The following is a 26,383-nucleotide window of genomic DNA, read 5'->3' as shown; positions in this document are numbered from 1 at the left end:
ATTATCACACACAATCTCCCTGAATGCTAGTAATCTCTAGGGGAGAGCTATGCTTTTAGTTTCCTGTGCGACATCCCATAATTTAGTCTCTGGACTGACACTGACCCAAGTGGAGCAGCAACCTCCGCTTCTTGGTAGCTTCTTATTTATTTAAAATACTTGTATCCTGCCTACCTCATTTCCCAAAAATACCCAAAGTGGTTTACAGCAATATAAAAACATTAAAATATAACAAACCAAAATTAAATTCAGAGTAAAACCATAAAAACCGGATACTCACACTGACTCTTACCTCCCTCCATGAATCAGAGTGAAAATTAGAAAAAAATAACAAAAATGGCCTCCCCTCCCACCCCAGTCCAAAACTTATTTAGGAAAGAGCCAGGTTTTTAATATCCTCTGGAATATTCTGGTGTCCTACTGTATCCTTAGCTCCTCTGGAAGTTCAATCCAGAACTCCGGGAGCAGCTGCTGAAAAGGCATGAGCTCTAAATAAAATCAGGGGTAGAGGTGGGTGAGGAGGGAGGTGCATGAAAACATCCCAGGGTCACCTTCCAGTCTCCCCCTAACCAAACCGAAAATACATAGAATAAGAAAGGCACAGTAGGCTGTTTTTCAATAAAAATTGTTTAAACATAAAGATGGGACTGTGTTTTATATGGTCCTATTTATGCGGTTACTTTATCTGGTTAAGCACTGAGTATCGGCACTTAACTGTGTAAATGCCAACTCTGCCCCTGGACTGCCCACAAAAGAGCCGGTTTCAGCTTAGGGCAGAGGTTTTCAACCCAGTCTTCAGGGGCACACCCAGCCAGTCGAGGTTTTCAAGATATCCTCATTGAATTCAGTGGGGGATATCCTGAAAACCCTGATTGGCTGGGTGTGCCTCGAGGACTGGGTTGAAAACCTCTGGCTTAGTGCCACTGAATATACCCAGCTAGTGCCTATCTGTGGCACTATCTGGTTACGTGGTGCTGACTGTGCCCAGTTAGGTCCGGACAAGCAATTTAAACAACCAGGAGCCTCTCCTGGCCATTTCATCTTTGAATATTGACCCCTTAATCAAGTGTGTGCTTTGTATAATCTGCAGTATTGATAAGCCAGATTTTCTTTCTTTTTTTTTTTTTTTTAATTGGCACAAATGTGTGTGACTTTTTTTTTCCTGTTCCGACATGTAGCTATTTTTCCCTTTTTTATTTTTTTCTTTTTCAGCTGCTGAGCACTGTGTACTAAGCTGGTGCGGTATGGTGAACCCGGGCAGGGAACAGAATGAGTGTGAAAGTGCCTGGCGAGGCAACTAGCCATGAGAAGGCGATCTACCATCTTCATATTTATCCCCAGCTCTCGCCGGCCAGCATTTCCTGCTGCAGGGTCACTGCCACCAAGGAGTCCACTGCCTCGGAGGTCATCAAGGATGTCGTCGGCCAGTTGAACTTGGATGGGTCCAAGTGCTATGTCCTGACTGAGGTGAAGGAGTCTGGGGGAGAAGAATGGATCTTGGATGCCAACGACTCTCCTGTCCAGAGGGTACTGCTTTGGCCCCGTCGGGGACAGGACGAACACCCCCAAAAAGATGGCTACTATTTCCTCCTGCAGGAGAGGAACTCAGACGGTACCATAAAATATGTCCACATGCAGGCGGTATCCAAAGAGAAGGAGGCCCGGCGGATGGTGGAAAGGGGGTTCCTTCCACGCCGGCAGGAAGACCATGATGATTTATGTAATCTTCCCAATTTGACTGAGGCTGCTATTTTGGAGAACCTGAAAACCCGCTTTCTGAAACACAAAATCTACACCTATGCTGGGAGTATCCTGATTGCTATTAACCCTTTCAAATTCCTGCCCATTTACAACCCTAGGTATGTCAAGATGTACGATAACCATCAATTGGGCAAGCTGGAGCCCCACATTTTCGCTATCGCTGATGTGGCCTACCACACCATGTTGAGGAAGCATGTGAACCAGTGTATTGTCATTTCTGGGGAGAGTGGCTCAGGTAAAACCCAGAGCACAAACTTTCTAATCCACTGCCTGACAGCGTTAAGTCAGAAAGGGTACGCCAGTGGGGTGGAGAGGACCATTCTCGGTGCCGGTCCGGTGCTAGAGGTGAGTGCCATGGCTAGAGAATCTCCTTCTCTTCAGTGCTAACATTTGTATTAATTTAGGGATGAGATATCTGCTCCGGGGGGGGGGGTGTGCCAGACAGGTAATGATGGGTGGCAAGCTGTTTTTCTGGAGTGGCACTTGCTACCTCATAGTGACATCTATGGTGCATAAGTGCCATTTTCTTTAAAAATCCATTTGGGAGGGGTGGACCGGGAAGAGAGAGAGTGGGAGTGGAGGGAGAGAGAAGCTCTTCATTGCGGATGGCAAGAGATGGGGGAGGGAAGGTTAAAGAGATGCCACATCACGTGGGATAGGGAGAAAGATGGCAACAGACCACAGGGAGGGGGAAAGGGGAACGGGGAATAAGAAAGAGAATTTGGATGAGGAGACAGAGACGAAAGGGGAAGAGAAGCTGGACCCATGGGGAGAAAGAGAGAGATGCTGGGATTGGGAGGGGTTGAGCGGTGGGGGGGGGGGGGGGAGAGTGGGAAAGATGCTGGAACTAGAGAGAGAGAGAGGCACTACTATGGGGAGGGGTCAGGGAGAGTGAGTATAGGAGAAGCTGGACAGGGGATGGGTGGTGATGCAGAGGGCAGATGCTGAACATGAGGGAAATAGGGTCAGGGATACAGAGGGGAAGGTACTGGACATGACAGATAAAGACACAGAGGGAATGACTGTGGGCATGAAGAAAGAAGATATGTCAATTCAACAGACACTAGAAAGCAGAAAATGACAAAAAAAAAAAATTTAAAAACATTATATTGATGAATGTGGTTTACTGTATGAAAGCCCATGCAAAAAATCCCCACATTATTATGGAATAATTTGGTTTGCTGTGATAGTAGTTAGTGCAGGGAAAGAACTTATACTGGGGCTTTCCAAACCAGTTCCAGTGAATTCTCTGCAGCCAGATGGGTCTAGAGATATCCGCAGTCAGTATACATGAGAAAACTTGAATTTAATGGAACGTAATATGTGACCATCTCTGGGGAAAAGGTGTCTAAAGTCATCAGAAAAAAAAAGGTTTTAATGAATTCTGTTAGAGCAAACGCTTTGTAATACAACAGTCCAAATCCTATCCTTTTATGTGAAAAAAAAATTACAGAAGTTCAAACATGTAGTTTTTGCAGACTGCTTATGGACCCATGATTTGAAAAACTGGCTATTCTCAACATTTTGGATCTGAGACTTTACACACCTTTTCACACAGACAGCCGTATATATATACATATACACACACACATATACTCCTACCCTAGCTGATATAATATTTAACCATCTCTCTGACCTCATGTACAACTTTCTTTAAATTACTACTACTACTACTACTACTATTTAGCATTTCTATAGCGTACGCAGCGCTGCACAAACATAGAAGAAAGACAGACCCTGCTCAAAGAGCTTACAATCTAATAGACAAAAAATAAATAAAGTAAGCAAATCAAATCAATTAATGTGAACGGGAAGGAAGAGAGGAGGGTAGGTGGAGGCGAGTGGTTACAAGTGGTTACGAGTCAAAAGCAATGTTAAAGAGGTGGGCTTTCAGTGTAGATTTAAAGGTGGCCAAGGATGGGGCAAGACGTAGGGGCTCAGGAAGTTTATTCCAGGCGTAGGGTGCAGCGAGACAGAAGGCGCGAAGTCTGGAGTTGGCAGTAGTGGAGAAGGGAACAGATAAGAATGATTTATCCATGGAGCGGAGTGCACGGGAAGGGGTATAGGGAAGGACGAGTGTGGAGAGATACTTACTCTCTAACCTATCTATATGTTCCATCTTTGCTTATACCCTTTACTGTCAATTAAAATGTTCTATTACGTATTGTGTTGACATTGTAAGTAGTATACTATGCCATACTTTGTATTGTTATTTGAATATTTTTACTGCTGTAACTGCCTATTGCTCATGTTTGATTTATTCTTACTGTACTCTGCCTTGAGTGAATTCCTTCAAAAAGGCGGTAAATAAATAAATATATGGCTGTCTCTGGGAAAAGGTGTGTAAAGTCTCAGATCCAGATGTTGAGAATGGCCAATTTTTCAAGTCAAATATGTCATATATAATATATGTATATATGTCATATATATATATATAAAACACACACAAATAGATCTCATGTACAGATATTGTATATATTTAGAAAAGCTCACCTGGCTGGAGGGGTGGGGGTGGGGGGTCATTATGACAGGTTTAGGTAGTTTTGCCTTGCAGAATAGATGGGACCATTTGCATTGAAACAGCATTGCGCTGGGTATCATGGGAAACGGAGACTCATTGGACGCCATCATGGGCTGCCTTCCTGGTTCCGTGTGGTTGCTTTTTGAATCTTAATTTTTTTTTTCTTTTTAAAGTTAGCTCTGTCCTTTTCTCTTTGTACAGAATGAAAGATGGCTGAACTGTGTCTAGTGCAGGGGTGGGCAACCTCGAAACTTGAGGGCCACCACCCAGTTGGGTTTTCTGGTTTTCCCCAATGAATATGTGTGAGATCTATTTGCATACAATAGAAATAGTGCATGTAATAGATCTCATACATATTCATTGGGGAAATCCTGAAAACCTGACTGGGTGGTGGCCCTTGTGGACTAAGGTTACCCACCAGTGTTCTAGCGGTTAGGTGTCTTGCAATACAGGTGCTTGCATATCCAGAGGTTTCCCAGCGTGAAGGCAGAGTTGTGAGGTTGCTGACTAGGGGTGGTCAATGTTTTGTATATGGAGAAACACCTCTTTCACCCCCCCCCCCCCCCCCCCCCCGTTAGGGTTTAAAAAACGATGAAGTGGTGGACTGACTTTCGGAGGCCCTAGTTCTTTTTTCTTTTTTTTAGGTGCACTAGGGGAGCACAGACAGTTGGAGATTCGATGTAGTTTTGTCATTTCTTTATAGGAGGTTTGGTGCCCTTAAAGGGCAGGAGAACCGATGAAGGTTTGGTGCCCCTAAAGGATGGGAACAGTTGAGGGGAGGGGAGAGGAGGGGAGTTAATTGATATCTACACGGTTGTTGTATATAATTTCAAGAACGAGGTGTGTACAGGAGACAAAGCAAGCACCACCATGAGTGCTAAAGCTGGTATTATTTTCAGTATGATCTTCCTCTCAATCGCTTTTCACAATTTTGGTATTTTTTGTCAAATGTCATTGTTTTTCCTTCTAATATAGTTTTTGGATTTTTTTTTTCCATGATAGAGCTGAGTGTAATGTTTCCCCATTTTGTTCCCTCAAAAAATGACACAGCCCTATTCCTCTGGGTCCCAGACATTTCAGTGCATCTTTGTATCTTGCCCTTCTTCTCACAACATGCCACAAAATGTCCCTCAGACATAGCCCTTCAAAACCTCCTGCTCACAGCCCTGAGTTGTGAGATAAAAGCCTTGGAAAGTACTGATTACAAGGTTAATGTGCTACAAATAGTTTGAGAGAGCAGAATCTCCCAAAACGTTCTCAGCTTACACAGCAGTTTCCAGAATGGATCAGCAGATTTAGAAATATGATCCCTTTAAAATATCTTTGTAGGAGAAAAGGAGCAATAAAATCAAAATGAACTAGTCCCTGCCTCCTCCTCCCCCCCCCCCCCCCCCCAGTACAGATCAGAGGCAGCATTTCTTGTCTGGGAGGTGTTAATAAGGGTATCACAGTACAGTGTTCTTGCATTGGCATGCTTGGGTATGGGTGAACTAGTTTGGATCTTAAACCTAGTGTGGACCTTAAATACCAAGTCCCAGTTCCTACAGTTCTGATCATCAGATCAGGGTCTGAGTTGCACCCTGATGGCAGGATGTTCCCCCTTAAATAACTATCGTGGAGGCAGATCCTTGCTGGTTGCAAGGGGTTGAATCAGACCTCCAAAATATATTTCAGCCAGCTGATGTTGTGCGTATACTTTTATGGGTGAGCCCGTTAAAACAGAGGCTTGCCTTAAAAAGGTGTTTGTGTTGTATCGGAAAAAGCGGTAATAGATTAGTACTGTGCTATCTAAGAAAATAAGGAGGAGACCTAGGAATAAGATCAAAAGAGGCCAGAGGGGAACCCAGAAGCAGGAAAGGAGCAGAATTTTTAAGGTTTCTAGGTAGGATGGCTATTTTCAAGGATAACAATAGGGTGCAGGGACTAGTGTGCACACCCAGACAATCTTAGCGCTCCTCTGGACCAGGCACTTGGTCCTTGTGCTTCAGTATGGCTTGGATGTTCTTGCAGGGCTGGAAATATGAATGATATAATCAATGGGCTTTGGTGAGATTTCCACTGGGGTTTTTTTAGTGTGTGGCAGGGGGGTTGTGCATAGTTTGGAGAGAGACATGGGATGTTCCAATTAGAGGAACTCATGTTGACTCGTTGGCTGCAGCCTGGTCTGGAAAAAGCAGAACTTGAGGTTTCATGCAGTTTAGTAGCTCCTGTTGCTTGTGTGCTGGGTTTATTTCCCCTTCTTTGTAAAGCATTTCTTGCAGCTTAAGTGCACAAACTTTGAGCAAATAATTAAAAATAGTAAGCGAGGAAGGGTCCATCGTGAGCATCCTCTTCAGTCAGTGGAGCAGGCTTTGGAGATGTGTATTTTTTAAAACCTGTTTTGAGCTCTTTGACTACTACTCTGAACTTCAGGCAGAGAGAAGCATCCTGGCCAAATCAGCCTGTTGGATATAGCATTTGCCTAGTGTTTGCAAGGAAGATGAGTCTCCCCTCTCTCTGTGCTGTCTCAAAGCCCAGTTGAAGGCTCTTTGATACAGAAACTTTTTTTGTTTATCAATTTCCTGCAGTCTGGTGGCATTAATATCATTGTGGCTAACTTACTGGGCTCTGAGATAACATGAAAGGGAGGAGAGAGATTCCACAGTTCTCTAGGTCATAGAAACAGAGAAAACTGACTGCAGATAAAAACCATATGACCCTTCATATCTGCCCATCCATATTGTCTGCTGTCCCTTCCTGTCCCTTAGAGATCCTACGTGCTTATCCCAAGCTTTCTTCAGTTCAGATACTGTCTTTGTCTCCACCAGGAAGCCATTCCCTCACACCTACCATCCTTTCTGTAAAGAAGTGTTTCCTTAGATTACTCCTATTCCCTTTCACCTTCATCCTGTGCCCCGTCATTTCAGAGCTTCCTTTCAATTGAAAGAGACTCGCGGGTATTTATTCCATGGAGTCATTTTAATGTCATCATATCTCCTCTCTCTTTCTTCCAAAGTATTCATATTGAGAACTTTGTCCTATATTCTTTATGGTGATCACCAGAGCTTTTTTTGAAGGGGTACTTGGGGGTACTGAGTACCAGCACCTTTTCCATTGTCAGCTAAAATTGACCCATGGTCCCCAAATTTTAATGAAAGAGCTCAGGCTCTACCCACAAATTCTGCCTTGTCATAAATTCTGTGACTGTTTGCAGGGGGCCCGGCTATTGTGGGGTGGGTCCCTCAGTGATCACCCTGTTGGAATGTAATTGTATTTTGCATGCATTGCCTGTCACCTATTATTTCTCTGTGATTACTCTGTGACCTCTGATGTGAATTACTTAGAGAGGTCACACAGCTATGCAACTTCCTGTGGGGGATAGATGCAGCACATGCAGCACATGGAGCACATGGAGCTCATGATCTCTCCTAACCTGAGAGGATCTATGGTGGTGTGAGCATCCATTACCATCTAAGCACATGGAAGGAGCTGATAATACAAATGTATAGTAATATGTATATATAAGCCTGTCTGATTATAATCTAACTACAAACTGTGAGTAAACAGATGTTTTGTTACTTCAACTTTAAAGTGACTCAGCAGTGAATTATTCAGGGGTGAATGAGAGAGAGATGAAGAAAGAAATTAACATTTCTAAAGCTGAAGCTGTGTGTACTAAAATCTGCTAATTATTTACCACAAATAATCCAACAAAAGGGTTATGGGCCCAGGGTCCAGGAATTGAAAAAGAAGAGAAATATTACCAGGCAGAAAAAAAAGGCCACATTTTTCTCTTAAGTTTTAAAGGAAAGATTCAGTCTGTCTCTCTCTCCCCCCACACAGCAGACAGAAGGCTAAGAAAATGGCTGAGGGAAGAAATTCACCATTGTTCTATTCTCTCAAGGTGCCTAGATTAACTGAGTTTAATTATCAGCAGTGGGAATTAAGATTCATATGTTTCCTTCGAGCAAAAAGATTAGATATATGCTTAGACCAAGACAGAACAGCTGAAAATATGGCTGAATGGGACAATGCAAACTATTATGTGAAGTGCATGCTTTTGGAAGCTCTCTCAGAGAAACAAGCCATATTAGTGGAGGGAAAAGATACACCAAAGGACATTTTATGTAAGCTGAGAACTATGTATGCAACTACATATGCAAAGCAGCAACCAATTTGGTTGGCAGAGTTGAATGAAACCAAATTAAGGGATAAAAGTAAATGTAATGATCACATTATGCATCTTATGTCTTCATTTCAAAAGCTAGAACTTTCTGGAATTCCCATGTGTGATGCATTGAAAAGAGCATTTCTTTTTACCTCACTATCAAAGAAGTTTGATGTTTTTAGGTCTGTAAATGAGGCCATTGAAGGGCAATCTTTTGAACAGGCAACATCAAAACTAAGGCAGGAATGCATAATAAATGATTCTGAGGAGATGTGTTCTCAAAGCAAGTCAGAGAGAAATGAAACAAATTTCTTGGCAAAGAACAGAGGAAGGCGGAGCTATGGGAAAACTCCACCCAAGGGCAAGCTGATTTGCTACTCATGTGGAAAGGAGGGACATGTATCTAAATGGTGTAAGGAAACACAAAACACTCCCTCTAGCTCACCTAAGCCAATGGAACTAAAGAATTTTCAAACCAGGAAATGTATGAAGGACAAAGATAAACACAAGGGCTATCTAATGGCAGAAAAATCTTTGACTATGGTAAATAATAATTCAAATGAAAGTACTTGGATTTTGGATTCGGGGAGCACATGCCATTTAACCAATTGTAAGAATTTCTTTCAGGAAATGTGTCCAGAGGAAGGTATTCTTAAAACTGCAAACGCAGGGACTGCTAAGATCCAAGCAAAAGGTATTGGATTCTTAAAATGCAAAGTGTCTAATGAAGTTAAAGAAATTCCTGTAAGTGATGTCTTGTATATTCCCCAAGCAGTTTGCAATATGCTTAGTGTATCTACATTAGATAAGAAGGGATTTGTGATTCATTTTGAAAACAGTAAGTGCACAATCTCTAAAAATGATGAAGTGTATGCTGAAGCTTTTATGCATAATGATGTTTATAAACTGAGCATTTCAGGTGAAGCCTCACATATGGCGCAAGTAAGGAAGAATGATGGTAAATGTAGTCTGGAAATCTGGCATCGCCGCCTGGGACATCGTGATTCTAAGGTGATCCAGGATCTTTACAGTAAGCAACTGGCCACCGGCATTCAGATAAGTGCAGATGCTGGTAAAATGGAGAAATGCATAGACTGTGTTACTCAAAAAGGTGTGAGACCCTCATTTCCTGCATACACAGGAAATAGGAGTAATAAAGTGCTGGACTTAATACACAGTGACTTATGTGGACCGTTTAATATCCCATCATTGGGAAATAACAGATTTGTGCTAATATTCTTGGATGATTTCTCTAGATATTGTGTGGCCTATTTGCTGAAAGAAAAAAGTCAAGTCACAGACATGCTGAAGAAATACGTAGCCATGGTGAGCAATAAATTTGAAAGAAAACCAAAGGTTCTTCAGACTGACAATGGTGGTGAGTTCACTTCACAAAGCATGCGCACATTTCTAGAACAAGAAGGCATTCAGCATATCACAACAGTAGCTTATACACCAGAGCAAAATTCTGTTGCAGAGAGAAAATTTAGGTCAATTGTGGAAATGACCAGATGTATGCTGTCAGATAGCAATCTCCCTAAAAGACTATGGGGGGAAGCCATTCTCACAGCAGTGTACCTACAAAACAGAATGCCAATTAAAGGCGCTGAGCGCACACCACATGAGACATGGCATGGTAGGAAGCCAAACCTGTCACACATAAGAACATTTGGAAGTACAGCATATGCTCATGTACCAAAGCAAAGAAGGCATAAGCTGGATTCCACAACAGAAAGGGGCATTTTAGTTGGCTATGCTCCAGGACACAAAGGATATAGAATTTTGAATCTGAAAACTGGCATTGTTGGCATAAGACATGTTACATATTTTGATGAAAACAAGAGGGTTGATAAAGGCTGGATTATCCCAGATGAGCCTTATCATCCAGAATATGAAACTAGAACCATAATAGACATGCCAGTGTATATAAATGCCATACCAAGGCAGATGTCTGAAAGCAACTCACCTGTATCTAACGAGGAACAGGCAGAGGAAGCAGACACAGAAAGGATCATTGAAGAAGACAGTACAGTTGGAGAAGGGGAATCAATTGGAGAAGGACTCTCAGATTTTGAGGATGCGGAAAGGTCAGACCAACCTGTTGTCAGACGCTCATCCAGGGAAAACAAAGGTGTTCCACCCCCAAGACTGTCTTACTTAACAAAGTCAGCAGAAGCTCAAGAGCCCTTAACATGGGATGAGATTGAGAAAATGCCAGCAGAAGAAGCTGCTGAATGGCATAAAGCTGCACAAGAAGAAATTGATGCATTGGATAAAAATAATACTTGGATTCTTACAAAATTACCTCCTGGCAAGAAAGCTATAGGATGCAAATGGGTATTCAAGTTAAAAAGGAATGCACAAGGAAAAGTGGAAAGGTATAAAGCCAGATTAGTGGCAAAGGGATATCTTCAAAAATATGGAGAAGATTTTGATGAAGTGTTTGCACCTGTAGTGAAACACACGACAATCAGAACACTTCTGAGCATTGCAGTCTCAAAAGGCATGCAAGTCAACCACATTGATGTGAAAACAGCGTTTCTTCACGGAGATATAACTGAAGACTTGTACATGGAACAGCCAACAGGTTTCATAAATACAAAACAAAGACAGCTAGTGTGTAAATTAAACAAAGGTCTTTATGGATTAAAGCAAAGTGCAGAATGTTGGAATGAAAAATTGCATGAAATATTGACAAATTTAGGATTTAAGCAAGGTGAAGCAGATAAATGCTTGTACACTAGGTGCACAAATGGACAATATGCATACATTTTAGCTTTTGTTGATGATCTGCTCATTGCAAGCAAAGTGAGCAAGAGTACAAGGACATTGTAAAGTGTTTAAACCTCAATGTTGAGATAAAAGAACTGGGTAATGTGTCATACTATCTTGGTATAGAAATTGAGAAACAAAATGATGGTTCTTATCTTCTAAGCCAGAAGCAGAAAATAAATGAGCTTATTGAAAGTTTAGGTATGCAAGATGCCCAAGTTGTAAGCACTCCCATGATCACTGATTTTCTGAAGGATGAAACAGTAAGAGAACCTTTACCAGATAACATCCAATATAGATCAGCCATAGGTAAGCTTTTATATCTAGCTACCACATACAGGGCTGATATAGCAAATGCAGTAGGAATTTTGAGCAGAAGGGTCAGCTCACCTACCAAATCAGATTGGACTGCAGTTAAAAGGATGGTAAGGTATTTAAAGGGTACCATTGATTGTAAATTAAAGATTTCAGCCAATAGTAATCCAAAACTAATATGTTACTGTGATTCAGATTGGGCAGGGGATCATTCTGATTATAAATCCACAAGTGGATATGTGTTTATGTATGGAAATGTACAAATTTCATGGGCCAGTCATAAACAAAGTATTGTGAGTTTGTCTTCTACAGAAGCTGAATACGTGGCCGTATCGGAAGCGTGCAGAGAACTGATGTGGATTGAAAAACTTTTACTGGATTTCGGAATAGCTGAAAAGAGACCAATCCAGATAATGGAAGATAATCAGAGCTGCATCCGACTGTCACAGAATGACAAGGTTCAGTCACGCACCAAGCACATCGCAACGAAATACCACAACGTGCGAGAGTTGGCAAAAGAAGGGGTCATCAGTCTACACTATTGTCACACCAGTGAGATGACAGCTGACATCATGACCAAACCGTTACCCAGAGAACATTTTGTGAATCTGCGTATAAAGCTTGGACTTTGTATGAATAAATAATTGCATGACAGTTATGCATGAGAAGGGGTTTGTTGGAATGTAATTGTATTTTGCATGCATTGCCTGTCACCTATTATTTCTCTGTGATTACTCTGTGACCTCTGATGTGAATTACTTAGAGAGGTCACACAGCTATGCAACTTCCTGTGGGGGATAGATGCAGCACATGCAGCACATGGAGCACATGGAGCTCATGATCTCTCCTAACCTGAGAGGATCTATGGTGGTGTGAGCATCCATTACCATCTAAGCACATGGAAGGAGCTGATAATACAAATGTATAGTAATATGTATATATAAGCCTGTCTGATTATAATCTAACTACAAACTGTGAGTAAACAGATGTTTTGTTACTTCAACTTTAAAGTGACTCAGCAGTGAATTATTCAGGGGTGAATGAGAGAGAGATGAAGAAAGAAATTAACATTTCTAAAGCTGAAGCTGTGTGTACTAAAATCTGCTAATTATTTACCACAAATAATCCAACACACCCCACCCCTGCAGGGTGGCCTGGCATTTGTGTGTCGGCACTTTTTTCGCTAGAAACAAAAATGCACTGATGATCACTGACCATTTTAGTAGCCACCTCTGGACTGAGTCCATCATATTTATATCTTTTTGAAGGTGTGGTCTCCAGAATTGCACACGGTAGTAATGAGGTCTCGCCAGAGATTTATAAAGAGGCAGTGGCGTAGCTACGTGGGCCACGGTGGCCTGGGCCCCCCCAAAATTCATCCGGGCACCTGGTTTTGTTGGCGGGGTTCCCAACCCCTGCTAGCTGAAGCCTTGTTCAGCGCCGGTCTCCGGCACTGCCGTGTTGCTTGCCCTGCTCTCTCTTCCTTCTCACATCCTGCACGCTTCTTTAAGTGAAACTGAGCATGCGGCGGGGGGAGCAGCAAGGTGTTGGGGGGAGTGGGGGATGGCAGACTAAAATGTGCCCCCCCCACCTCGGGCTCTGGCCCCCTCCCACCGTGAGGTCTGGCTACGCCCCTGAAAAGAGGCATGATCACCTCCTTTTTCATGCTGGCCATTGCTCTCCCTATACACCCAAGCATCCTTATGGCTGTTGCCATTGCCTTTCTACCTGTTCGGCCACCTTAAGGTCATCACATATGCTCGCTCCCAATTTCCGCTACTCTTTCTTGCATAAAAGTATTTTCACCCCCTAAACTGTACCACTCTCTCAGGTTTTTGTAGCCCAAATGCATGATCTGCATTTCTTTAACATTAAATCTTAGCTTAAATCGTCTTTATGACTTTAATACACTCAAGCTTACAAGTAATTAATTTGAAACTCTAAAACCACAGCTTCACATTTCCTGTGTAGAACAGTGGATACAGGAACAAGTTATCACCCTGAATTGAATAAGAATCAATCAACATCTAAAGTGGAGAAAAAAGGGGTTCAGTAACGCCACCCAGCCAGCCCAAGATAATCGGACTATAAGGCGTGGGCCCGGCACAACAACATATAGCCCCAAAAAACTCCACACTCAGTTGAATGTCCAAAAAATCAAAGGTGGACAAATACCTGTATCCGGAGTAGTGAGATCACAGAGTGAATCTATATCACGGAATGTATCTATGTTTTCTGCTTTACAATTTAGTGCTCTGATGATGCAACCGATTACTTATTTTAACTCCAAACACAATGATGTTGCACTCTCGGGAACCAAGCATAATCAGAGCTCTAAATTGTAAAGCAGAGAACAGATACATTCCGTGATATAGATTCACTCTGTGATCTCACTACTCCGGATACAGGTATTTGTCCACCTTTGATTTTTTGGGCATTCAACTGAGTGTGGAGTTTTTTGGGGCTATATGATGTTGTGCCGGGCCCACGCCTTATAGTTCGATTATCTTGGGCTGGCTGGGTACTGAACCCCTTTTTTCTCCACTTTAGATGTTGATTGATTCTTATTCAATTCAGGGTGATAACTTGTTCCTGTATCCAATGTTCTACACAGGAAGTGTGAAGCTGTGGTTTTGGAGTTTCAAATTAAATCTTAGCTGCCAAATTCTGGGCAATTCTTCAAGCTTCACTAGATCCCTCCTCATGTTATCCACACTTTCAGGGGTGTCTGCCCTATTGCAGATTTTGGTATCATCCACAATGAGGCAAACCTTACCAGACATCCCCCTTCTACAGTATAACTTACAAAAATGTTGAAAAGAACCAGACCAAAAATAGGTCCTTGTGGCACACTGCTTGTAATATCTATTTCCTCAGAGTGAGCTCCATTTACCACTTCCACTTAACCAGTTTCTAACCCAGTCGGTCTTTTTAACCAAAAAGTGATTAACTTCACACCAGTATTTTAACAGCTATTCTGTCCAAACTCGTTCTAGGTGTTCAGGCTTGAAAGACCCTCAAGAAAAGGTAAAATATTCAAAGTTAGTTTAAAAAAAACAAACAAAAAACTAAACAGCACAGGTGGGGAAGGGGAGAAGAATGCTAATACTTTATTGTTGCCGAACACTATGAATTTCTTCGAAAAGGAAGTGATTAATCTATACAGCTGAGCTCTTTCCTTTGGCTGCTACGACCGCAGCTTTTAACACTCCTCAAGGGGGCCTCGCTGGCTGTGCAGTATCCACTTCAAACCTGGTATGCCATCCGGAAAAGCTTTTTCCCAGGCAGACAGTACTTCCGCCAAATAGCAATTCGTACTGCCCATGGCTTGCCTTTCGGAGTAGGTGACACCATATACAAATTGTGAGAGCGGCAGGACCTTACCCAATTAGGACAATTCTGGGAGGAAGGGGAAATGGTACCTTTTAAAGACCTCCAGGAAGATTTTGACCTACCACCAATTTAATTATTGGCGGCTACGGGATTATATTTACTGCAGGGCTAAGGAGGAATTAGCCTTAGATGAGACAGCTTTAGAACGTGCACTTGGAGGGGGGAATTCTAGGGGCTGTGCCTCTCGCTTATATGCTGCACTATTACTATGAGTAGACTCCAGACGAGTCTGCCAAGGCCCAGGAAGGGCAGTTTGATTGGTGTCGGGAGACTGGAATACACGTGAAGGAATGTAAAGAATAGTTAAAGAAGAGAGAGAACCAGGAACACCCACCTGAAATGCTTTATGTGGCGGAACCAGAATTTTGAAGGATACTCAAATGGAACTGGAAGCCAATGCAAACAAAAGAGCAGAGGAGGGGGCAGACTCAGGAGTAATGTCAGGAAGTATTTTTTCATGGAGAGGGTGGTAGATGCATGGAGTGCCCTCCCGCGGGAGGTGGTGGAGATGAAAACGGTAATGGAATTCAAACATGCATAGGATAAACACAAAGTAATCCTGTTTAGAAGGAATGAATCCACGGAATCTTAGCGGAGATTGGGTGGCGACGCCGGTATTTGGAGAGTAAAACCGGTGCAGGGCGGACTTCTACATACTATGTAAAATGAATTTAGCTTGGTGAGCAGACTGGATGGGACCGTTCAGATCTTTAACTGCCGTCATTTACTATGTTACATCAGTCCCCTATTTTGTGATATACCCAACGTTGGGAACGGGATTTGGGAGTCTGCCATAACTTGAAGGGATGGGAAAGGGCTTTTGGCTATCTGTTAAGGGTATCTTGTTTCTAGTTCTCTAGTGGAACATGGATATAAGCTACTATATCATTGGTATTATACCTCCCCACAGGCTAGCAAAGATATATAACCAGGTCTTGGGCCAGTGCTGGAGGGGTTGCACGGAGGTAAGGGATATGTTCCATATATAGTGGTCTTGCCCTAAAATAAAGGACTGTTGGGCGGAATTACTCCGCACGTTTTACCAATTTACAGATGTAGACTATCCAACTACAGCTGACTGCTGTCTTCTACAGTTTAGACCTATGGGGGTTCAACCCACTATCCATTGCCTGGCTTCCACTTTCCTGGTGGTGGGGAAAAATTACATTGGCAACAGCCTGGAGGAGTCCCCTCCTGCCTCTGGTGGTGAAGGTTGTTCATAAGATGGATCACCTCTACCAGATGTCCAGATTAACAGCCATGCGAACTGGTCAGATTTTGGGTTACCATAAACAATGGAACTGTTATACCACATGGAGACTCCAGTCCGGGGCAGATCTCAATGCCCCGTGGCTGATTGCTCCACCCGTTTAACTTTATAGGTGGAAATGAAGGCCTCTTTAGAAATTTGGGAGGGTTGTCCTCTGGATTTTGTTCTACATTTTGGTGGGAAAGGGGGTGGGGGGTGAGTGAGGGGAGGGATGGAGTTGTATTGCTATTGTTAGTTACTTGTTATAACAATTTTCAATTTAAAAAAAAACAAAAAGGAAGTGATTACAACCGATAAAGACCATCTGGTGTACCTAGATTTTAGCAAAGTCTTTGACGCAGTTCTGCATAGATGACATAAATAAACTGAGTGCTCTCAGTATGGGCTCTAAAGCATGGGCGTAGCCAGACCTCGGTGGGAGGGGGGGCCAGAGCCAGAGGTGGGGAGGCACTGTTTAGCTGCCTCCCCCCCTGCAACCGCAAACCCAACCCCCTCCACCGCCGCCGCCTGCCCCCACCTTCGCATCATCAGGTACCTTGTTTGCTGGCTGGGGTCTCCAAACCCTGCCAGCCGAAGAGTTTTCTTCAGCGCCGGTCGACTCCGGCGTCTTTGTTGTGGGATCATCTGTTTCTGACGCCTTATGTCCTGCATGGGGCTACATGCATGGTGCAGGACGTAAGGCGTCAGAAACAGATGATCCCACAACGAAGATGCTGGAGTCGACCAGTGCCGAAGAAAACTCTTCAGCTGGCGGGGTTTGGGGACCCCCGCCAGCAAACAAGGTACCTGATGGGGGGGGGGTTCAGATGTAGAGGGGGCCGGGGCGTAATCTGTGGGGGCCTATGCCCCCGTGGCCCCACGTAGCTACGCCCCTGCTCTAAAGTGACTTGACTGGGTTAGGAACTGGTTGAGTGGAAGGACACAGAGGGTAGTGGTAAATGGAATTTACTCTGAGGAAAGGGACGTCACAAGTGGTGTACCAAAAGGATCAGTTACATAAAGACTTAAGCATTGCCATACTGGGACGGACTGGAGATCCATCAAGCCCAGTATCCTGTTTCCAGCAGCGGCCAATCCAGGTCACAAGTACCTGGCAAGATCCAAAATCGTAAAACAGATTTTATGCTGCTTATCCCAGAAATAAGTAGTGACTTTCCACAAACCATTATGGTTTATGGAATTTTATTTTAGGAACTTTTCCAAACCTTTTATTAACCCCGCTAAACTAACTGCTTTTGCCACATTCTCTGGCACCAAATTCCAGAGCTTAGTTACACATTGAGTGAAGAAATATTTTCTCTGATTTGTTTTAAGTTTACTACTTAGTAACTTCATTGTATGCCCCTAGCCCTTGTATTTTTGGAAAGAGTAAAAATCTCCCCATTCCACTCCACTCATTATTTTATAGACTTCTATCATATCTCCTCTCAGCTGTCTCTTCTCCAAGCTGAAGAGGCTTAGCCCTTGTAACCTTTCCTCATAGGGAAGTCATCCCATCTTCTTTATCATTTTGGTCACCATTCTCTATACTTCAGTAGTTTTTGTTGTTGTTTTTTTTTTACATGTTTGTAAACAATATTATGGAAGGGCTTTCTGGTAAGGTTTGCATCTTTTTGGGTGATACCAAGATATTCAGAGGGTAGATAACCTTGATGTTGTGGATAATATGAGGAGGGATCTAATACAGCTTGAAGAATGGTCCAGAACTTGGCAGCTAACCAGTCAGTGTGGCGCTGGCATTGAATATCTTGGTGTGACTGGAATGCTGCTGGCTGCTCGCACTTGTATGGTCCCAGCCAATATTCAGCTGGGACCTGCATTAGATAAGTGCCTCTATCAGTTTCTCCTCTTCCCCCACCCCAATTCCAACTCCCTTCCTGAACCATCCACCCAAGATTGACACCCCCCCATCACTTTCTACCTACATCCCTAGTGGTCCACTGGAGGTATCCCGAGCAGAAGTGATCCTCATTCGTTCATGCTCCTAGTGGCTCCATGTGTTAAAATGGCTGCCAGGGATGTAGTTACGCTCCAAAGGGGTAGGGCCCTGGTCTCCAGGGGGAGGAAAGGTCATCAATCTTAGGGAGCGGATTCGGTGGGTGGGGGGGGGGGGGGGGGGAGCACATCCAGCATCAGCTACTACCTGGAAGCAATTCAAGTGCGGTCTAATATTCAGTTACAGCATCTGTATAGCTAAGTGACCAAAATTAAGCTGCTGTTTATACAGTCCTGTTTGGTCGCTTAGGTATGCTGGCACTGGCGCTGAATATTGCTGGCACCCACATAGCTGCCAGCTCCTCCCCGCTCCATCCCTCCGTCCTTCGGCCCACATTGTAAATGGCTGGTTAGTGCTGATGTTAAGTGGCACTGCCCAGTTAAGTGCTGCTGAATATGGGCAGCTAATCTGCAATTTAAATTGCTTTGATTATCAGATGGTATGATTTAATGTCAGTAAATATGTAACACACCAACACCATAAAAAAGCAGTGTGTACATTATGGTGCAGTTTTATGGGAGCTTGCAAAGGGTGGATAGAGCCGTGGGGCACTGTGAGGGGGAGGGGAGGGTACCACATGGCCCTTCTGAGCCAGTCTGGGAGCACAAGAGGCAAAGCAGCCCTTGGGCGAGGAGTTGTTTCGTGCAATGATGTCTTGCTTTCATTCCCATGCTTTTCGAAATTAATACATAAGTATTGCCATACTGGGACAGACCTAAGGTCCATCAAGCCCAGCATCCTGTTTCTAACAGTGGCCAATCTAGGTCACAAGTACCTGGCAAGATCCCAAAAAAGTACATTACATGTTCTGCTGCTTAACCTAGAACTAAGCAGTAGATTTTCCCCACGTCAATTTTAATAATGGTCTATGGGCTTTTCCTTTAGGAAGCCATCCAAACCTTTTTTAAACCCCGCTAACTGCTTTTACTAGATTCTGTGGCAACGAATTCCAGAGTTTTATTACACGTTGAGTGAAGAAACATTTTCTCCAGTTTGTTTTAAATTTACTACTTTGTAGCTTTATCACGTGCCCCCTAGTCCTAGTATTTTTGGAAAGACTAGGTTCAGTGCTTAACATAAGGTAGTAAAATAACAGAGGTATCGTGTTAAATGTGGTCGCCAGTGCACCTCTTTCTATTTTTCCATTTTTCAGCTGTGCCACTCTCCTTTTATTGGCTGAACAGTGAGGAGGAGGAAAAGCATCCATGCCCCAGAGAGAAGACACATTGCAATAGGACAGAAAGGGAGAGCAAAGCCTGGGAGCCCCAGAGCTTAACAGGAGGAACTGGAAACAAGGAAAATGCTATAACTTGACATTCAGATAGAAGAGAGACATTTTAATAAGTTTTTGACACATCTGTAGGAGGTACTGCAGCTGTGTCAGGTTTTATAAAATGTGAAGTGGATGTACCCAGAGCCTGCCATACAGATGTACATTGTCCTTGGGATCTTGCAGTATGTTCATGCACTGATTTTTTCCAGATGTGTTGAGTTTAATGTTTCTCTGCTGTGGTGTGTTGCTGGATGTCTCTTTGGATTGGTGTATTAATCGGAGCCATCACTTTTGTTGAGCCCAAGTACTTCTAGTCTGTGCTTCACCGATTGGTATCTTCCCTTAAACTAGCAAATTGTTCAAAATATTAACTTGTATATCCACAAATGTATTTCATTCCTGGGTAGTATTGTCTCTTTCGAACATAGCTTTAGTTCCTTTATGACAAAGTGAAAGGAGCTGACATTTATCTTCATGTTTTTGATATATCGGTAGCACGCCTGCATTGGGGTGGGTGGTTAAATACTGGAGGGATTCCTGAAGCCAGTCAGCACTGCGGCACCCCCAATATTTGTCATGGTAGCAGGGAGATTTTAAACTTCTTTTTTAATATTTCCTTGGTAATTTAAAAAAAAAAACCCCAAAAAAACATACTTGAAAAGGAATTAAAGAAAAAAAAAGTGTGTGTGTGTGGGGGGGGGGGGGGGGGGGGGGGTGTTGACTGAGTAACAATGATTTTTGAGTTTGCTCATAGCTCAATTTATCTGCAGGAAATTGTTGTAGTACTGTTCCCTCACAGCAGGGGCAAGACTGAGTCCACTGCCTGAAAACCCTTGCTTTGAAAATAAATATAACAATGAGATTCTGTGCAGTTTGTAATACATTTTGGGGTCCTTTGACCAAGCTGCGGTAAGCACTAACACATGCTTACCACAGCTTAAAATGCCTTACTGTGGAGTGTGCTTGAGTGTTCCGTGGTAATTTTGGCAGTGGTGTCTGCTACATATGCGCTGAAAAATTACATTTTATTTTTTTAGCGTTGGGGATGGAGAGTAGGTGTGTGTTGTGATCATCAGTACTGCTACACTGCCGCATGCTACCCAGTTAGCGTGTGAGCCCTTACTGTGTACAAAATAGTTGGTGGTAGGCGCTAACGTACTGATGGCTGTGTGCTAATGGGAAAATGAGTACACGGTCACTAATAGAAAAACTTGACAATTCAACCATTTTACCCGTGCGATAAAAATTACCTTAGCCTGCGGGGATGACCAGCGTAAGCATGTGCTAAGGCGGGGCTCAAGAAACCCCAGGTGCCAAAAATATACACATATAACGGCACTGAAATTGAAATAACATAGCTATAATACAATGTCAGCATAATACTAATGAAATGCCTAATAAGCACTCAATTAGAACATTCAAATAATATTGCTATGATACTAATGCTTTTCTAAAATATGGCTTACCATAGAGCTGAGGGGCCAAGTACATAGATGGTGACAATATGGGTAGTACAGAGTAAGTCGGGATAAATAGATGGGTGGAAAAAACTCAAGGTAAGTTGTTTGTACAGTTAAACAAGATATAAGGAACTGGTCTAAGTTACAGTGTGTGTAGCAAGCTACTCCAGGTGCAGAATGAGTGTATAGTCTGTCATGCCATGTATTAATAGCTTGGGAGAAGAGCCTGGTGCTTGGGTTTTGCTGGACCATCACAAGGCAGCAAGGAGATCCGACTCAAGTATTCCTACTACTACTGTTAATCATTTCTATAGCGCTACTAGACATACACAGCGCTGTACACATTATATACAGGTACTTTATCCCTTAGGGAGCTCACAGTGTTATGTTTTTTTGTACCTGGGGCAATGGAGGGTTAAGTGACTTGCCCAAGGTCACAAGGAGCTGCAGTGGGAATTGAACCCAGGTTGCTAGGATCAAAGCCAGCTGCACTAACCATTAGGCTACTCCTCCACTCCATTTCAGGGCAGGCATGGGCAGCATGGCTCAGCTCTCTCTTCCCTTCCAGACCAATGCTGAGCCTCCCTGGCAAGAAGGAAGTGAACGGCAACACAGCAGGTCACTTCCGCCGTCTTGGACCCAACTGTTTATGTGAACCACAAGCAAAAAAGTCTGATTCGTGAAAAATGAAACATGCCCTAGGAAGGCTATCGTCTAAGCGATTTCTCCTCTCTCCCCTGCTCTTCCCTCCATGTCCAGCGATTCTCTTCTCCCATCCCATCCAATCCATGTCTAAACGATTTCTCCTTTCTCCCCTCCCATCCATGTCCAGTGACTGTCGTCTAAGCGCTTTCTCCTAACTCCCCTGCCCTCCCCTCCATTTTACCTCAGGTCACAGTGGCGGCAGTGAAAGCGGCAGGGCTCGGCTTGTGTCGCCTCCAGCCTTCCCTTTCCTTCCCTCTGTGTCCTTCCCTCTGTGCCCTCCTCTGAAGTCATTTTGTCTTTCTGCGAGGCAGGACACTGAGAGGGACGGGAAGGCTGGAGGCGAGCTGACGTAAGCTCATTTGCATACGGTTACGAACCCAGCCAGCTATCTAGCCAGGGATGCAGATGCAAAAATTATTATATAGGAAGATGATCCCTCACTATCCACAGTTCTCCAGCCCCCACCTTACAAGCACACACTTTTCAGCCCTCCCCCTCCCTTGGCATAGACTACTTCATCCACCTTGCTTCATTTCCCTCCCCCCCCCCCCCCCCCCCAAAGCATGTACCACTCCATCCAGCTTTTTTCCAGACACTCCTCCCCAGCTCCCTCCCTGCCTATACACCGTTCCCACGCAAGGAAGAGCTGCCAGGCACCAAAGTGGGAGAGAAGGCTGAAGCAGTCCCATGTGCAGCTGGGCAGCTCTTCCTCATGCTGTGCTGAAGTGGTGTGTGCAGGGATGGGGGGGGGGGGGGGGGGGGAGACAGCCAGAAACAAAGCATTTGTGCCACACTGTATTGCATCAACAGACTACACGAAAGTCTGCGCGGTCTGTGGAGGTTAGGATGTCTGCTCAAATTCTGCATTGCACAGTAGTACAGAATTGTCCCAGGAGTATCACTTTAATAAATAACTTGCTGTGCAATTTATAAGTGTACATAAATAAAAACTAGTCATTCAAGTCTGGCTTCTAGATTTTTGGGCTGGCTCCTAGATCCTAAGAAACTTTATCTAGCCCTGCGCTTAGGCCACTTTTTTTTTTTTTTTTTTTTACTGCAGTTTGGTTAAAGGGCCCCTTCCTTGTCATCAAGCAGATGCAGCCATTACAGATGGGTTGTGTCCATCAACCAACAGAGGGAGATAGAGAGCACACTTTTTTCAGTGCCTCATACCAGCTTGCTCCACTGCCTCTCTTCAGTATTCTCTATCTCCCCTAGCAGAGTGGCTGCAGCTTCTTCGAGCTCCATCTAAAATCTGCCTGGAGGTTGCTCCTGTGCTTTTGCCAGTTGTTAGCAGGGGTGTTGGGGGCTATAGCAGCTTCACTTTAAAGGCACATAGGTTCGCCCTTTCCCTGCCTTTCCCACTCACCTGAGCCTCCGGAGTTCTATTTACCTCTGCTTTCCTCACAGTGTTAAAAAAAAAAAAAAAAAAAAAAAAGGAACAGAGGTTTTTCCTTGCCTTTTTCTGTGGGACCGGAGCTGTGATACTCGGTCCAGTGAGGTAAGAATGTTTTCTGACTCCTCCGGGGTGGGCCCGCGATCAGGGCGATTTGGCGTGAACTGCCATTTTGAATTTTACTGCCGTTATCGGCGATGGCTGCGGAGACAGTAAAGCGCTGTTCCAAGTGTGGCAAGCGCAGATCAGCAGCGGGGCTCTGTAAATCGTGCTGTACAGACGTTAGAGCCGGCCCGAGCATGGCGAGCGACGATTCTTCGCGCTGTGAGCTGGCAGCGGACGCCATTTTGAATTTACCACATGGTGCGACCTCCGCTGAGACGGAGAGCCCTGAGCCCGGGGGGAGACCTCGGAGTGAGGCTGATATGAGAGCTACTAGCCCCGGCAGAGATCCGGGTGCCCAGGGTGAGTTTTTCTCCCCTGATTTTGTCTTATTAATGCATAAAGCATGCATGCTTAAAAGAGCTCTCCCACAAAGCCCTGCAGGGGCCTCTTCTAATGCCCCCCCCCCCCCCCCCCCGGTGGATTCTAGCCTGGGTATGCCCTCTGAGGCGTTATTCCCTGATAATTGGCAGAATATGAAGCGCAGAAGGGCTCTTTCCCCTTCAGAGAGTGCTGCACCTCCATTCCCCCCCCCCCCCCCCCCGTGGTCAGGCTGCGAGGATTCTGAGGACTCTGGCAGGCCTTCATGGTCTGAGGAGCCAGAGTCTGGTGCAGAAGTGACTCAGGATCTGGACGATCCCTCTGCGGTGAGGATTTTCCACCTTGATGAGCTACCAGCGCTTATTTCTGATGCCCTGCAGGCTCTCTATTGAGGACCCTGCCAGTGGCACAGCCTCCTCTGTGAATCCTAGGATGGCTAGTACCAAAAAGCCTGCTCGAGCCTTTCCTTTGCATGACTCCATCCAAGAGCTTATTTCGTCTCAATGGGCTGACCCCGAGGGACCTTTGAAAGTTTCCAGGGCTATGGGGCAATTATACCCTCTGAGTGAGGAGCATATGGCTCGCTTTGCTATGCCTAAAGTGGATGCCCTAGTCACAGCTGTGACAAAGAGAACTACCCTCCCTGTTGAAGGAGGTGTTGCCCTGAAGGATATTCAAGACCGTAGACTAGAATCAGCACTTAAACGGTCATTTGAAATTGCAGGTCTCACTAGTCGGGCGTCTGCATGCAGTTGTTATGCTGCTAGAGCCTGCCTGGCTTGGTTGCAACAGGCAGTGGAACAGCCCGGTGATGGAGCCGGAGCCCTTTTCAGATGTGGCTCCGCGGATGGAGTCGGCCTTGTCCTTTCTTGCTGACGCCCTTTGTGATATTGTCAGAGCTTCGGCTAAACACGTGGCAGTAGCAGTGGTGGCTCGCCGTCTTCTTTGGCTACGGCATTGGGCGGCGGACATGGCCTCTAAGCAAAGGTTGGTGAAGTTGCCCTTTCAAGGCCTTCTCCTGTTTGGTGAGGAGTTGGAGAAAATTGTGAAGGGCCTGGGTGAGGCTAAACCCCAGCGCTTGCCCGAAGATAGGCCTTGGCCTTCCTCTAAGGGTGCGGCAGTCCACTCCTCTTACAGACCTCGCTTCCGTGAAGCTCGAAGGTACCGCCTGGGGCGTTCTGCTGGGTTCACTTCTCGTGCCCGTTTTCAGCAGAGGAACTCCTTTCGCTCAGACAAACGTTCCACAGCCACTGGCTCAAGGCCTGGAGTTCAGGGGCGACCCTCTCAATGATGGTGCGCCGGCCCTCTCCTCGAGTCCTGTCATCGGAGGACGTCTTTCCCTCTTTGCCGAGGAGTGGGCCAACATTTCCTCAGATCAGTGGGTCTTGGACCTGATCAGAGACGGTTACAGAATAGAATTTGACGCCCCAGTAAGAGACGTGTTTGTGGAGTCCCGATGCGGTTCTGCCGCCAAACGGGCGGCGGTAGAGGAGACTTTGCAAGTGTCAGGTTCTCAGGTTCAGAGCCCGCGGGGCCGGGCTCTGGAGCAAACGTGAGCCCTTGGGCTGCTGACGAGGAGCGACAGCAGCAGGCAAAACCCACCAAGCACACCAGCACCGGCAGGGACTGCAGGCACCGCCCAGCAAGCTGGAACACATGGACTGGAATCCCCCGGACTGGAGGACACAGGACTGGAACACTGGACTGGAGCACACCGGACTGGTCCACACAGCTTCACCTGCACTTAGCTACTAAGCCCCCCAGGAGTTGAGCTCCTGGGTTCGAGTAGCCGGCAGGACTTACTGGATACCGGATGACACAGGGACCAGGACTGGAAACAGAAGTACTCCTAAACCTAAACTGATCTACGTGCTCCCAAGCCCTAAACCAGCAGGAGTGTTCCTAACAGTAAACTGACAAAAGGTCTTCCTAAGCCCTATACCAAACAGGAGCTCCTAAGCCCTGCTCAAGAAAGGGACTTCCTAAGCCCTAAACTAACAGAGCAGGGAACTAAACACAAAGCTAACACAGGTGCTACTAAGCACCAAGCTACAAGCAGAGCTCTACACTAACAAGCTAAACACAAAACTAACAAGCTACCTAAGCACTGCTCTAGCAAGCTAGATACAAAACTAACAAGGAGCTTCCTAAGCACTACTCTGGCAAGCAACCAGAAGAGCTCCTAGCATTTAAAGGGAAGACAGGGGAGCCACAAGGAAAAAGCAGGGAAGCTAACACATAAGCCAAAAGTGATTCTAAATCACCAAACACCAACAGCAAAGACTGCAATGCTCCCAATAGCACAAACACCAGAAGTACTTCTAACAGCAAACTTCAGTGTTCCTAACAACACCAAACCCTGAAGTACTTCTGCCAGCAACAGAGCTTCCAAAGCCCTACACATAGCAATGCTTCCAAAACCAATAGGGAAAAGCAGGAAAGCTAAACACACAGTCACCAGTGCACACTGCACTAACACTAACCTGGACCTTAGCAAAAGCAAGCAGGGAAACTAGACACAAAGTCAGAAGTGCACACTGCACCATCCTACCTAAAGCAAACACCACCGTTGCAAAGGCTCTGAAGGAAACAACACCACTTCCTTATCAAGGCTCTCCCTGATGATGTCACACTCCCTAGACCTAGGCAAAAGCACACTGACCCAGAGAGGCCCAACCCACACCAATGCAACACTGTGAAGCACTTGAAGCCAGTACACCCAAAGAGAGGTAGAGCTAACTCAGTCCACCCACACAGCTGCAGTAAAGTGAAACAATTAACCCCATGCTGCTGGAAGCTGCCAGCACAGAGAGACAGAGCCAGCTCAGAAAGGACAGACAAAAGAAACAGAAGCCAGCTAAGAAGCTGACCCCCAGGAAAGAGGTAAGTTT

The 26,383-nt window shown here is 44.9% G+C and overlaps 1 protein-coding gene across 1 annotated transcript in view; it reads left to right on the top strand.

The window, feature by feature from the left end:
• MYO9B (myosin IXB) overlaps positions 1 to 26,383 on the top strand; it is a 288,631-nt gene that overhangs the window by 58,408 nt on the left and 203,840 nt on the right. The window contains exon 2 of the mRNA XM_030219714.1: positions 1,213 to 2,106. Within this exon, the coding sequence (XP_030075574.1) occupies positions 1,270 to 2,106 (837 nt within the window). The 5' untranslated portion in view covers positions 1,213 to 1,269. The remainder of the gene's footprint in view (positions 1 to 1,212; positions 2,107 to 26,383) is intronic.

The sequence above is a fragment of the Microcaecilia unicolor genome, chromosome 11 (genome assembly GCF_901765095.1).
Source record: "Microcaecilia unicolor chromosome 11, aMicUni1.1, whole genome shotgun sequence".
In the NCBI taxonomy this organism is placed as follows: domain Eukaryota; kingdom Metazoa; phylum Chordata; class Amphibia; order Gymnophiona; family Siphonopidae; genus Microcaecilia; species Microcaecilia unicolor.
The sequence above is the reverse complement of the archived record's forward strand: the minus strand, read 5'-3'. Positions and strand labels throughout refer to the sequence as shown.